The sequence below is a fragment of the Sphaerodactylus townsendi genome, linkage group LG11 (genome assembly GCF_021028975.2).
Source record: "Sphaerodactylus townsendi isolate TG3544 linkage group LG11, MPM_Stown_v2.3, whole genome shotgun sequence".
In the NCBI taxonomy this organism is placed as follows: domain Eukaryota; kingdom Metazoa; phylum Chordata; class Lepidosauria; order Squamata; family Sphaerodactylidae; genus Sphaerodactylus; species Sphaerodactylus townsendi.
Genome location: NC_059435.1, coordinates 71,713,590 through 71,727,604, shown reverse-complemented (window position 1 = coordinate 71,727,604; position 14,015 = coordinate 71,713,590). Strand labels below are relative to the sequence as shown.

The following is a 14,015-nucleotide window of genomic DNA, read 5'->3' as shown; positions in this document are numbered from 1 at the left end:
GAATCCCACCACCATGGGAACCTGTTACTAAAATTTTTGGATCCCACCACTGGATGCAGCCCATTGTCAAGATGCTTGAAATAAAATCATTGGGCACTAAAAGAGCGACAATCCGATTTCTCATTGACAGCAGCAACAACAAGTAGTGCACTACCTCGGAGTGGAGAGTGGTGGAGTCTCCTTCTTTGGAGGTTTTTAAAGAGAGGCTGGATGGCCATCTGTCAGGAGTGCTTTCATTGTGTGTTCCTGTGTTGCAAGGAGCTGGACTTGATGGCCCCATGGAGTCTCTTCCAACCACACAATGGTCAGATCTCTGTGGGATCTGCTCCGTATTGCACTTCTGCCTCAATATCAGAATGCAGAAACGGAGGAAATGCATGGAGCATGTCAATACCTCTAATCTAAGCCTTGCCATCTTTCAGCTCAGAGAAGCTGGCCCTAATGCCCCAAATCACTTGCAGGATAAGAGACATTGTGGGGTTTCCCACATAGATTCAGTGTAGCTCACACCACTTCTTCAATCATGCTCTCCTACTTTGTGTGCTGGCTCTCAATTTGGAAGAATTTTATGTTGGGGAAGACCATTTTCAAACCCTCTCCTTAATCTGACACCCACTGGGTGACCTTGGGCCAATGACAGTTCTCTCAGAACTCTCAGAGCCCACCAAATGCCTCTTGTCTTGGAAACCCTACCAGGTTGCCATAATCAGCTGTTACTTGATGGCATTTTCCACCACCACGTATCATGTTTTCTCTACCATACCTTTCCAGTTTATGCAGAATAATAACAATGCTCAACAAGTCTTCTAGCACTCCATATCAAACCTACTGTGCATCCTAGAACATGCCCCAGAATTAATAACAATACTTATCCCCTTGTTTTATTACTAATATCAAGCATCATAATAAATGTACAACCAGAAAGCATTTCTTAGCTTTGAAGAACTTGCAGTTTAACCTCTGACATAGAAGAAGAGTTGGTTTTTGTATCCATCTTTTCTCAATCTTTACGGAGTCTCAAAGTGGTTTACAAACTGCTTTCCCTTCCCCTCCCCACAACAGACACCTAGTGAGATAAGTGGGGCTGAGGGGCAATTGAAAGAGGGGAGGGAGAGAAAGGGAAGGGTGAGCAGGACAAGATTCTTGGTCATTTCTCAGTGGGTCAAGGGCAGTCAGGGAGAGGTTTCTGGGCAAATCTTTGTTTATTTGTTTCAAACATATACACACCACCCTTCAGAAACTTTCTTAAGGCAGCTTACAACTAAACAAAGGCTCATTCCGCCCATGCCGAATAATGCACTTTCAAACTGCTTTCAGTGCTCTTTGAAGCTGTGCAGAATAGCAAAATCCACTTGCAAGCAGTTGTGAAAGTGGTTTGAAAACACATTATTTTGCGTGTGCGGAAGGGGCCAAAGAAAACCATTGATGTTGGCACAAAAATTATTATCTAAAGTTGAAATGTTTGGGAAACTAGCTGTCTTTTTCTTCCGTGGTTACAGGTTTCATTGGCCTCTCTTCTGGCAGAAGCTAAATCAACTGGGGAGAATATGTGTGACAACCAGATCTCCATAAAATCCCTCAGAACTCTGAGGGCCTTGAGACCACTTCGAGCGTTATCCAGATTTAAAGGGATTAAGGTATTTCTGCCGTCGCCTCCCTGAGTTTCTCATATGAATAAGCAAAACAAACAAACAAACAAACCTGAATTTAGGGTTTTTAAAATGTTATTGGCCGTTTCCCCACTTTTAAAATGACGTCCGTTTCATCTGGTCCTGGACCTTTTTAGCACGAGGGTCGTCTTCCCCACTGCCCCGCGCCCTGTGCGGGTCATCAAAAGGCGCTGTTTTGAGCAGCGCCAGAATGACCCGCGCTGAGGGGGCGCAAGAGCAGCAGAGTCGGGGCAGCTGCGTTGTAGCCGCCCCTGTAATGGGGAGGGCAGTTGGACCCTGCGCTACTTGGTGAGAGTAGCGCGCAGCAAACAGTGAGGGCCATTGATCTTTGGCCAGGTAGCATTGAAGCCAGGAAATTGACTTCTCCATAAATTAGTGTCTTTTTTAGTCAGCTGGTTGTTGCCCTTCCATAGTAATTGGCTTGCCACTGCACGAGACAGGAGGGTGGATTTGACTGGACTTCTGGTCCAGCAGGATCCTTCTTATGTTCTTTATCTGATGAGGCTTCCATTAATCTACCGTCTTATTTCAGCTTCTGTACTTCTGTTCTTTTTCCTTTCTCATCTCTAGTATTTGATATGACTATCATCTTCAGCTTTCAAAGCCTTGAACAGACACATTTAGCATCATGCTTTGAGTGTAAGAGCTAGAATAGATGCCACAACCACTGTTGGCTTAGAGGCTTCTGATAAGGCATTTCTATGGTGTAAGTGATTCCAGGTCATAACATTTGCAAATGCTATCCTTATGAGTCACTCCATCACCTTGCGATTGGCCTGACCCATCACCATCACAGCGGTTCCATGGGGTGATTCACATCATGACAACTCACAGTTGTAACAACCAGGATGAGAAAGGTTTTGGAGCTTCCCCACAGCACCTGTAACATGCTCTGCTGTCCTAAGACGTATGGTGATGGAGGAGAACAGATATCAGTAAAGGAACTCTGAGAATAGAGTATCAGATAGAAGCGACAGAAGACATGTTGCAGAAAAACACAGTATATACTATTCCAGAAACATTGTGTAGAAGAAGTAGACTTTGAGGAAGTATGCACAAAAGGAAGGAGGATATATACATGATTTTTTTAAAAAAACCCAAGCATATAAAGCAGTGATGGCGAACCTTTTTGAGACCGAGTGCCCAAACTGCAACCCCAAACCCACTTATTTATCGCAAAGTGCCAACACGGCAATTTAACTTGAATACTGAAGTTTCAGTTTAGAAAAACAGTTGGCTCCGAGGCATGCATTACTCAGGAGTAAGCTTAGTGAAGCAACCATGCAATGCTTCAAATAGGTGAATCACGATCCTAGGAGGGTTTACTCAGAAGCAAGACCCATTGCCAGCAACCGAGCTTACTTCCAGATCATGCCCAGGCCAGCCTAGATGTGTGTGTATGGGGGGGTGATTTTCCACCCCTCTCCCACATGATGAACTCTGTGCGCGAGTGCCCACAGAGAGGGCTCTGAGTGCCACCTCTGGCACCCGTGCCATAGGTTCGCCACCACTGATATAAAGGAACCCTGCTGCAAGCAGCTGCATGCCTTTGGGAAGTTTACAAACAGGGTATGAAGGTAACCTCCCCCCCTTCAATTTATCCCCCCACACATCTGTAGTCGGAAAGAGATTGCTTAAAACATGGTTAGTTCTCATGGTTACTGGCTGTAATAGAGCTATCCTGTACATTGAATTTCTGATTGTATCTTTCATTTGCCTTGAAGGTTGTGGTGAATGCCCTCATAGGTGCTATCCCTTCCATTGGAAACGTGCTGCTTGTCTGTGTTGTTCTCTGGCTCCCGTTTAACATCCTAGGAGTAACTCTATATGGAGGGAAATCTGTGCATGATAAAGCTGGTCCAGACTGCGACAGCAAAAACTACACCTGGGTCAATAACACCGTCAACTTTAACAATGTTGGGAATGGATATCTGGCTCTCCTCCAGGTGGTATGTTGAGTCATACAAATGTCCTACATGTATGTTCAGCCAAGAGTGGCTATTCTTATCAATAACAGGAATATTTTACTAAGAAAGAAAAAGAGTTTGGATTAGGAAGAAGATGAGTTTGGATTTATACCCCGTTTTTCTCTCCTGTAAGGAGACTCAAGGTGGCTTACAAGCTCCTTTCCCTTCCTCTCCCCACAACAGAAACCTTGTGAAGTAGGTGGGGCAGAGAGAGTTGGGAGAGAACTGTGGCTAGCTGAAGGTCACCCAGCAGGAATGTAGGAGTGCGGAAACACATCTGGTTCACCAGATAAGCCTCCGCCATTCAGGTGGAGGAGTGGGGAATCAAACCCAGTTCTCCAGATTAGAGTCTGCCATTCTTAACCACTATACCATGCTGGCTTTTAAGTTATATTTAGGATTTAGTTTTGAGGTATCTTTTTTAAAAAGCCTAATTATTAAGTCTTTTTTTGTGAGTTTTGAGGCAACAGTGTATGTAAAACAACACTGTCAAATTCCACTTGATTTCTTTACCCATGTAAATTAAATAGCATCTATTATTAAGAATCCTGAACAAATGTAATCAGAATGCAAATTTAACTAAATAAACTAGATTTAGAAGATGCTTGTCTAAGTTCTGTTTGAAAGAGCTGCAGAGGACCAGCCTGATGAGGATTAAAGTAAATCTGTTTGAATTCTGTAATTCATCTGCGTGATCTAGAGGGCCAAACAAACAGGACACAGAGCCAGAGGCCAAGGTCTTCCCCCGATGCTGCCTTCTCGGTCTGCAATCCAGAGGTTTGCTGCCTCTATATATGGAGGTTCCCGTTACTCACCATGGCTAGTAGCAATTGATGGATCTATTTGAGTGGTGGAGGCTAATCTGGTGAACCAGATGTGTTTCCACACTCCTACATTCCTGCTGGGTGACCCTGGGCTAGTCACAGTTCTTCGAAACTCTCTCTTAGTGATTAAGGGAGCCTCCGTATTCAGAGGCAGTTAACCTCTGAAGGCCAGTGCCAGGAGCAGCATCAGAAAAGACCTCAGCCTCTTTGCCCTGTTGTTGAACCTCCAGAGGAGCTGGTTTGGCCCCTGTGTGAGACGGGATGCTGGACTAGATGGACCACTGGGCTGATCCAGCAGGGCTCAACTGATGTTCTAACTTTCTTAAATATCCAGATAAAGGAAATAATAACTTGGTTTGTTAATGTTTTTTGTAGGCAACATTCAAAGGTTGGACAGACATTATGTATGCTGCAGTAGATGCATCTAAGGTAAGGCATTACATTATTGTATTTTTCTGCCAGTGGAGGAGGGAAGCTATTTTTGATTGCTCCTCCCACTTGCTCCATACGCAGGATTGTGCTGATCAGCCAGCAAGAGGATGACATCCCAGTTCCTGTCTTGTCTGCTCTGCAACTAGGTTTTTTCCCTTCTTTCCTGATGGACTAGCACCCTTGTTAGGATTTGCAAGTGTCTGTCACAATCCTGATAACAAGGGGTTAACTGTGTGCATGTTAATTAGATAGTGAGGTCAGTGTCTTGCTATCAGTTCATTGATTAGTCATTGGGCAGTTAATTTGACATTGCTTATGTGAGGCAGATAGGTCAGAGGTTATAAAGTTAACTATGTTTCTTTGTCTCACACAGACTCAGACTCACACAGAGCAGAAAGGGCGCCCTGCACCAGCAGGAATTCTGCCGGTGGAGGGGTGGGGGCCATTCACACGGGAGCGTGCGAGCGGCCCCCGCAGAGGCCGGCGGGGGAGAGGCAGCTCCGCACAGAGCCGCCTCTTCCCCGTCCCCCCCCACCTCGTTGCCTTCGTCGCCCTGCTGGACTCCTAAGACCCGCCCACGCTGCCCTCCGACCTCCAGGGGTCGGAGGACAGCGATGGAGGGTCTCAGCAGTCCAGTAGAGCAACGCAGGACGACGAGGTGAGTGGGAGAGGGACGGGGAAAACAGCGTGTTCCCGGCAGTGCTGTTCGCACCGCGCCGGCGGGAATGTGCTGTTTTCCAAAAACCTCCCTCCAGGAGGGAGGTTTTTAAAGGCGGCCTGACGCCGCCCTGGTGGTGGTGAAGGGGAGCCAGGTCTGCGCTGCTGCATTTTAGCAGTGCCGCCTGTGCGAACAGCTCCCTGGGCGCCGTATATGGCCCGTGCGGAAAGGGCCAGACACTGAGCACAATGCTCACACACGAGGTTTTTCTTTGTACCTGTAAGATGGATTCACCTTAATAGGTGAATGCCTAGGCCACATGTGGGCTCACATGTGCCTAAGTTCTGCAACTAAGTTTGTACTAGAATATTTTTTATTTTTTATTATTGCATTTTTATACCGCCCTCCCCCGGAGGGCTCAGGGCGGTGAGGATTTAGTAAGGATTTATTGTGTTTATTCCATGTATACCCTACCCTGATTTAGTTAAGTAAAGTTTCTTTTATAATCACAGCAAAAGTCTCCTGGTCTTTCCTCTGCTTATTACCCAAATAGGGAAACAATTCCCCAACAACCCTCTTTCTGTTACCTTATTCTCCATCCCCACCCAAACGTCTGTTATAGTTTCTTCTTCTTTCTTGATCCCTCATTCCAGCCTCCTGCCCATTCCTAAACAAACAAACCCTTAGAGTGAACAGAGTTAGGAAATCTGAAGATTTAGATCATGTGATGTCCTTCAAAGCCCTCGCCCTATCGCATTCCACCTCCCAAAAAAGCTTCCAAGGTTTTTTGAGGCACACCTCATGGAAGAGGCTATAGCCCACCACCTCATGGGTCACCAGTAGATGGGCAAAGGCAAAACTGCTCCTGATTCCTGCCCTGCCATCCAGAGGTGGGATCCAGCAGGTTCTCACAGGTTCCCGAGAGTAGGTTACTAATTATTTGCGTGTGCCGAGAGGGGGTTACTAATTGGTGATTTTGCCATGTGATTTTGGCCTTAGTTACGCCCCTCCTCTCAGCAGTAGCGGCAGAACTTGAAGCTGTCTAGCAGGAGGTGCACCGGCGTGCGTGGCAGCCTGCGCCTGCGTGCATTCGTTTCCCGCCCAAGGACCGGCGCAGCGGCTGCGTCCTTGCCACAGCACTGCCCAGGAATGCCCCGCCCCAGGAATGCCCGGCCACGCCCCGTCATGCCCCGCCCAGCCCCATTGGCGCTACGCCACAGTTTGAATCCCACCACCATGGGAACCTGTTACTAAAATGTTTGGATCCCACCACTGCTGTCATCCCATTTGCCAAAGGTGAAGCTCCTAGCGTTTTGCCTGCATCTATGACTGGCATCTTCAGAGGCACCTCATGGTAAGATGCGTTTCTCTCCCTGGCATCGTGTGGAGAAACACATCTTATTGTGACATGCCTCTGGAGATGCCAAAAGCTAGAGCTACCAGACCATGGCCTCAACAGCCTGTTGATTCTGGCCATGAAAGCCTTCGACAATACACCTGTTACGCTGTTCGGTCATAAATGATCCCAAGACTCCCCTTATGTAATTTCCTGTGTAAAATGTGGGGGGTGGGTTTTATGTTCCTTTTCATTCCATCTGAGGAAATGAACTCTGTCTCATGACAGCTTATGATGGGATAAATGTTGTTAGTCTTTAACTAGATTTCTCTTTTGCTTATCAGAGACAGGGCTTTTTTTGGAATGTCCTGATCCTTGATGTTTGTCTGGCACCTGCCTTACCTTTACCTTTAGATGCAAGGCCAAAATGTCTAAGGCCTTTAACTGAGGAGGTTCTACCTGTCAAAGCTGTTTTTGTGGTTTGCTTCCAGCCACAATGGATATGATTTAGGCTGATGGATGTTATTATGCGTTCTTGGGCAACTGGCTTGTTTTTTATTACTTGCTTTCAATATCCCTAATTTTTATATTGTTGTTTTTTATGATTTCCTTGTACATTTATTACAAACTGACGGAAGTTATGTATTTCCCTCTCTTTCCATTTAAACACTTGGTTCTTTCCTTTCTGCCTCATTTCAGGATGGGAAACCGCCATGCTGTGAAAGAAATAAGTATGCCTACCTCTTCTTTGTGGCCTTTATCATATTTGGATCTTTCTTCATGCTGAACCTCTTCATTGGAGTTGTTATTGACAATTTTAACCAACAAAGGAAAAAGATAAGTAGCATATGAGTTACAACAGTCTTTCCTTTGTACAAAGATACAGGGGACATGCAAAATCTGCTGGGGGGGGGTGGTATGTGCGAAGGGGGGATGTGTGTACATGCAAACTGCTGTCTGCCCATGAAAAGCTCTGGGGAAGCTTGGCCAATTGGAGAGACTATCTGAAACCGGTTCCCGTATTTTGAGAATTTCCCCCCAAAAGTCTTAATACAGAATGTAATCAAATCATTGTTTATATTGCAGCATCTGAAAGCATATCTTGGTTTCTTTAGGCAGAAAGGTGCATCTAAATGTTATAGAAGTGTTATTTCCTTATACCTAGGCGGAGAACTCATTTTTTTGTCAGAGGATCAGAAGAAATATTACAATGCGTTGAAAAAACTGGGTAACAAGAAACTACAGAAGCCTGTTCCACGGCCACAAGTAAGGCCTTCGCAAACAAAATAGCATTTCCTTTATTACTTCTCAAAGAGACCTTTCTGAAGCCAAATTACTTAACGTAAAATAGATTTGTCCTTCCCTTGGAAATTCAAAGTTGTTTATTATAATAGGATTTTTGTTTAAGATTATGTGGAATTTGTGAATATGTCCAGATTAGTAGTGAAGATGCCTGCAAGGCAACGCAGCGAAGGAGGTAAAGGAAAATTTAAAAAACCACGCCTCTGTGCAAAGGCTTGACAGCAACCCTCATTGTGTCTGCAGGCTCTGGTCACTGCTGTGTGGAAGGGGCCTCAGTTATTTATGGTAATCCCAGATGCCTCAGAGAAAAATAATTAAAAGAGTAGGTAACAGTGGTGGCAAACCTATGGCACGGGTGCCAGAGGTGGCACTCAGAACCCTCTCTGTGGGCACACGCAAACAGAGTGCCCCCCCCCCCCCACATCTAGGCTGGCCTGGGCCACTGGGCTCAATTATTAGCATTAAACCTAAGACCTACCGGTAGTTTTGGGGAAGCAGTATAGGTAACCCTGTTAAGCGCTGTTAAACCCCACTGATTTTCATGCGAAGAACTAAAGTGCAATCCTTTACCTGGGAGTAAGCTCATTTGTTGGCAATGCAACTTGCTCCTGAGTAAACCCTCCTTGGGTCATGATTCACCCGTTGGAAGAGTTGCATGGTAGCTTCAAAGCAACCCCACCGACTACCACCAAGCTTCCTCCTGAGTAACGCACGCCTCGGAGCCAACCGTTTTTTCTAAACTAAAACCTCAGTATTCAGGTTAAATTGCCATGTTGGCACGTTGCAATAAATGAGCGGATTTGGGGATGCAATTTGGGCACTCGGTCTCGAAAAGGTTCGCCATCACTGGTATATAACTGGATTGTTACTTTTGTATTGCTTTGGCACCCCCCAGTAACGGACATGCTTGTTTTGTTCATTCATTCATTACAGAACTACTGCCAAGGACTTCTTTTTGATATCATAAGCAAGAAGGCATTTGATATTTTCATTTTAAGCCTCATTTTCTTAAATGTGGTAGTCATGGCAGTGGAACACGAAGGCCAAGGAGAGGAAACCGAGAAACTTCTTTCAAAAATAAACGTTGTCTTTGTTACTATCTTTACTGGAGAGTGTCTAATGAAAATGTTTGCTTTGCGGCACTACTACTTCAGAGACAGTTGGAACATATTTGATTTTGTCATTGTGATTCTTTCAATAACTAGTAAGTTAAAAACCTCCCTCTCCTTAGTTACTGTTTCATATAAAACTGAGACTGTATTTATTCAGATGCAAGACTAGTTTTTTTGGATAACCCATCAAACCAGGGCATCATTGTAAATTTACACACAAGTTACAAGTATGTCCCGTTATAAAAATGTTTCTGGAATAAAGTTATGCACCTGTTCCTCCTTTAGCTACCTAGATGATTCATAGTTCCCCTCACCTTTACACAAGTTAAGATCAGAAGGGATTCTCAGGCCTGTATGCTTCCCTTCTACTTTTGCTCCCTATCCTTCATAGCACATGGAAGGGACTAGGAGATTTCTCTCTCTCTCTGTGTGTGTGTGTGTGTGTGTGTGTGTGTGTGTGTGTGTGTGTGTGCTGTTTAGCCACAGCTGACTTATGGCAACCTCTTAGGGTTTTCAAGGGAAGAGATGCTCAGAGGTGGTTTGCCATTGCCTGCCTCCACATAGGCTGAGAGAGTTCTGACAGAACTGTGACTAGCCCAATGTCAACCCATAGGCTTCAAGTGGGGGAGTGGGGAATCAAACCCATTCCTTCAGATTAGAGCCTGCTGCTCTTAACCACTACACCTCACTGAGGCCCTTTCCGCGCCTGCAGAGTAATGCACTTTCAATGCACTTTCCCCATTGTTTGCAAGTGGATTTTGCTCTTCTGCACAGTAAAATCCAGCTGCAAAGTGGATTGAAAGTGCATTATTTGGCATGTGCGGAAGGGGCCTGGCTCTCCTGGAGATTCTATGCTTTTGGGAATGTGGGATCTTCCCTGACCCTAGATATCGAAAATCTTGTACAGTATTTAGGGCCAAGGGATGCTGTGTGTTCACATCAGCGCAAGGCTGGGGATTAGGATGAGGGGTTCAGCGAGAGGAATTTTAATAGAAGAGCCCTTCATGGATAGGATGGGATATAAACAGAGGTGGGATCCAGCAGGTTCTCACAGGTTCCCGAGAGTAGGTTACTAATTATTTGTGTGTGCCGAGAGGGGGTTACTAATTGGTGATTTTGCCGCGTGATTTTTGCCTTAGTTACGCCCCTCCTCTCAGCAGTAGCGCGCAGAACTTGAAGCAGTCTAGCAGGAGGTGCACCAGCATGCGTGGCAGCCTGCGCCTGCGTGCATTTGTTTCCCGCTCAAGGACCGGCACAGTGGCTGCGTCCTTGCCACAGCCCCGCCCCCGGAATGCCCAGCCACACCCCCATCATGCCCCGCCCAGCCCCATTGGCACTACGCCACAGTTTGAATCCCACCACCATGGGAACCTGTTAATAAAATTTTTGGATCCCACCACTGGATATAAATAAAATAAAATAAAGCCTGCAAGCCAGAAATTCACAATCTCGCTGTGCATAGAAATAAGGGAGAAACGATATCCAAATAGTTCAATAAAGAACACTGAAGTCACTAGCAATTTTTGGATCTTGGTTATATCTGCTATTTGAATAATATTTATTTATTTAGAACCTTATACTCCATCCTTCTTTGAACGGGGACCAAAATCAGTTTGCAACATCACTCACCCAAGTCCATTTTACCTCCTCAACCAACCTGTTCAGTAGGCTAGGTTAAGCGAGAGTGACCAACCCAAGGTGGAGCTTTCATGCTAGAGTGAAGATTAGAACCTGGGTCTCCCAGATCTTAGCACAGCACTACATAGTGATGTGGGTTCGTTGTCAATATCCCTGCCATTCAAGATTATGGACCAGATGTTGCAGACACCATACTATTCTTGGAATTAAAGGGAGGGGGGGAAGAATGCAAGTACAAAAGAAGGGGGTGATAGCAGAATGGATCTGACCCCTGTTCCTTCCCAACCTGCAAATGTATGTGCATTCATCTCGCTACTTTTTTTTAAAAAAAAAAACCTTACACATAACAAGGGTGTGTCGATTTCCATTCACAACCCTCACCTTTGCCTGGTTAGGCACCATAATCTGAATACTAATTCCAAAGGTTAAGTCAATATTTGCATTTTGCCAGAGACTGTAGACGGGCATTGAAAATACCAATGATTTTAGCAGATCCTTAGGACAGAGTTAAATGTTTAATTTCATTTTCGCCTAAACTGGAAGTTAAATGTCATTGTTGATGGTTTTTTCAAATGACATGTTTTCCTTTGGAACAGGTTCAGCCGCCACATCTCGGGCACTGGCAGAATTGTTCCCTCCTACTCTCCTGAGAGTCATTCGGTTGATCCGGATCAGCAGACTGTTGAGACTCGTGAGAGGGGCCAGAGGGCTCCAAACACTCCTTTTTGCACTACTGATGTCACTTCCTGCTCTTGCCAACATTGGGCTCCTCCTTTTCCTGGTCATGTTCATCTATGCTATTTTTGGGATGACTAACTTTGCCTGTGCGAATTGGAAATATGGGATCGATGACACTTTCAACTTCCAGACCTTTGGCAGTAGCATGCTTTGCCTCTTCCAAATTACCACATCTGCCGGCTGGGATAGCCTTCTCGCCCCGATGCTCGAGAACGATGAGAACAACACCTGTGCTCCCAATTTACACATACGCAATACCACCTGTGTAAACTCAGTTGTGGCAATCACATATTTTATAAGCTACATCATTATATCATTTCTCATTGTAGTTAACATGTATGTCGCTGTCATCATAGAGAATTTTAACGTCGCCACCGAGGAAAGCACAGAGCCTCTCAGCGATTACGATTTTGAGGTTTTTTATGAGACTTGGGCAAAATTTGATCCAAACGCAACTCAGTTTATTACTTACTCGGCACTTTCGGATTTCGCCGATTCTTTGGAAGAACCTTTACGCATCCCCAAACCAAACAACCAACAGCTGCTTGCTATGGACCTTCCCATGGTGAATGGAAATAAAATCCACTGCCTGGATATTTTGCTTGGCTTTACCAAAAGGGTGTTGGGGCAGTCTGGGGAAATGGGCCCTCTGGAGTCCCAAATAGAGGCCAAGTACATCAAAGCTAATCCGAAGAAGATAAGCTACGAACCCATCATAACGACTCCCAGGAGGAAGGAGGAGGAATGTGCCGTCATTATCCAGAGGGCTTTCCGGATCTATCGACTGCATGTGCTACAGAAAGCCAACAATGAGTCTTGTGTGAGTATCCCCTTGGAAGACATTGCAGGGGAAGATGTCTATGTGTTCAGGCCAGACACCAGTGAAGGCAGTCTGTTAGATGCATGTCAGAGCCCATCTTCTGTGTCTATTCCTCCCTCTTACAGTCATGTCACATGCACCGTTGAGGGCATTCCTCAGATGAAGGACACAGATAGCAGTGATCACAAGTGATTTACACATCACTGTCTCTTTTGGCCCAATATAATTTCCCAGGGAATGTAATAATGTGATAACACTTCTGTCATTTAGACACCTTTCCTGCACAACTTTTCTGCTGATATCACCTCTGAAGTACAAATTGCAAATAACGGGTTTCCAAAAACATTTGAAGGGAAAAGGTTTATAGTTTTTCCTCTATTGACTGGTAGAGTTTTTAGCATACTAGTTAAGGCAGCTTGTATTTATTAATGCTGGAAGGGTGTTGCAAGATGAAAAATTGGGTTTGTCCATATTGCTTCCCAGAATCACCCTACATTTCTTACCAGGTGACCCTTAGGTAACCCCATATTTATTGAAAGCTATCTTCTGGATGTCTACCTACAAGCCACTCAAAAAAACCTGTCCTTGAGCAAGGTGACCAGACGTCCCGCTTTTGGCGGGACAGTCCCGCCTTAAACCAATTTGTCCCGCGTCCCGCGGGTTTTTTTACTGTCCCAGTTTTTGGAAGGCTGCTGCACTGCCTTCTGGGGTGCTCCCCTTTTCCCGCCCTGTCACAGGGCAAGAAACAGGGGAGCGCCCCAGAAGGCAGTGCGGCAGCCTCCCGCGCTGCTGCACTGCCTTCTGGGGCACTCCCGTTTCCCGCCGTGTCACAGGGTGGGAAACCGGGGAGCGCCCCAAAAGGCAGTGCGCTCCTGCGGCCGCACGCACGCGCACACGCGCGCCCACCCTGGTCCCGGTTTAAAAAGGTGACAATCTGGTCACCTCACCCTTGAGGCATGAGGCTTCCACTTGGAACAAGAATTTGGAAGCTTTTATACAATTTATAGCAGGACAAAGGTGGTCTGTAGTGAAAAAAAAGTAGCTCTCCTAGTAGCTCAGACCTGCTAACAAACCTAACTTGGAAGAGGTTTTTACAAAAATAAAGGCCAGAAAGTAACACTGGTGGCTTCCTTCCTTGGGGCAGAGCTTGAGGGTCGAATGGGGTGGGAATTGAATCATTGCCTGAAGTCTCTCAGGTCGCTGTTTCAAGATTTGTTGTGGTATGAGATCCAATTCTGGCATAAGGAAGGTCAGTAGCAAGGGAAGACATGGGAGGCCAATCTGATAAGGGGAGAGATGCCTTCCTCTAAATTCAAATGCAGTTTTGTAGCATATGGATCAGGGCTGCCCCTTGCAGAGTATGAATGTTTAAAATAACCATGTGTGCAAGTGATCTTTATATAACACACCACTTATACTGTGTGGCATAAATAACTGCTGTAAAACAATAGCTTATATTCTAATAGTGAAGTCGGCCAAATCTCGTCATTATGATTGTGAATGAACAGGACAGATCTT

General features: G+C 45.5%; 1 protein-coding gene across 1 annotated transcript in view; it reads left to right on the top strand.

Moving 5' to 3' along the window:
• LOC125440645 (sodium channel protein type 5 subunit alpha-like) overlaps window positions 1-12,724 on the top strand; it is a 46,799-nt gene extending 34,075 nt beyond the window's left edge. The window contains exons 19-25 of the mRNA XM_048510502.1: window positions 1,500-1,637; window positions 3,395-3,619; window positions 4,837-4,890; window positions 7,587-7,728; window positions 8,053-8,153; window positions 9,123-9,393; window positions 11,536-12,724. Coding sequence (XP_048366459.1) covers window positions 1,500-1,637; window positions 3,395-3,619; window positions 4,837-4,890; window positions 7,587-7,728; window positions 8,053-8,153; window positions 9,123-9,393; window positions 11,536-12,689 — 2,085 coding nt within the window. The 3' untranslated portion in view covers window positions 12,690-12,724. The remainder of the gene's footprint in view (window positions 1-1,499; window positions 1,638-3,394; window positions 3,620-4,836; window positions 4,891-7,586; window positions 7,729-8,052; window positions 8,154-9,122; window positions 9,394-11,535) is intronic.
• The last annotated feature ends 1,291 nt before the right edge of the window (window positions 12,725-14,015 follow it).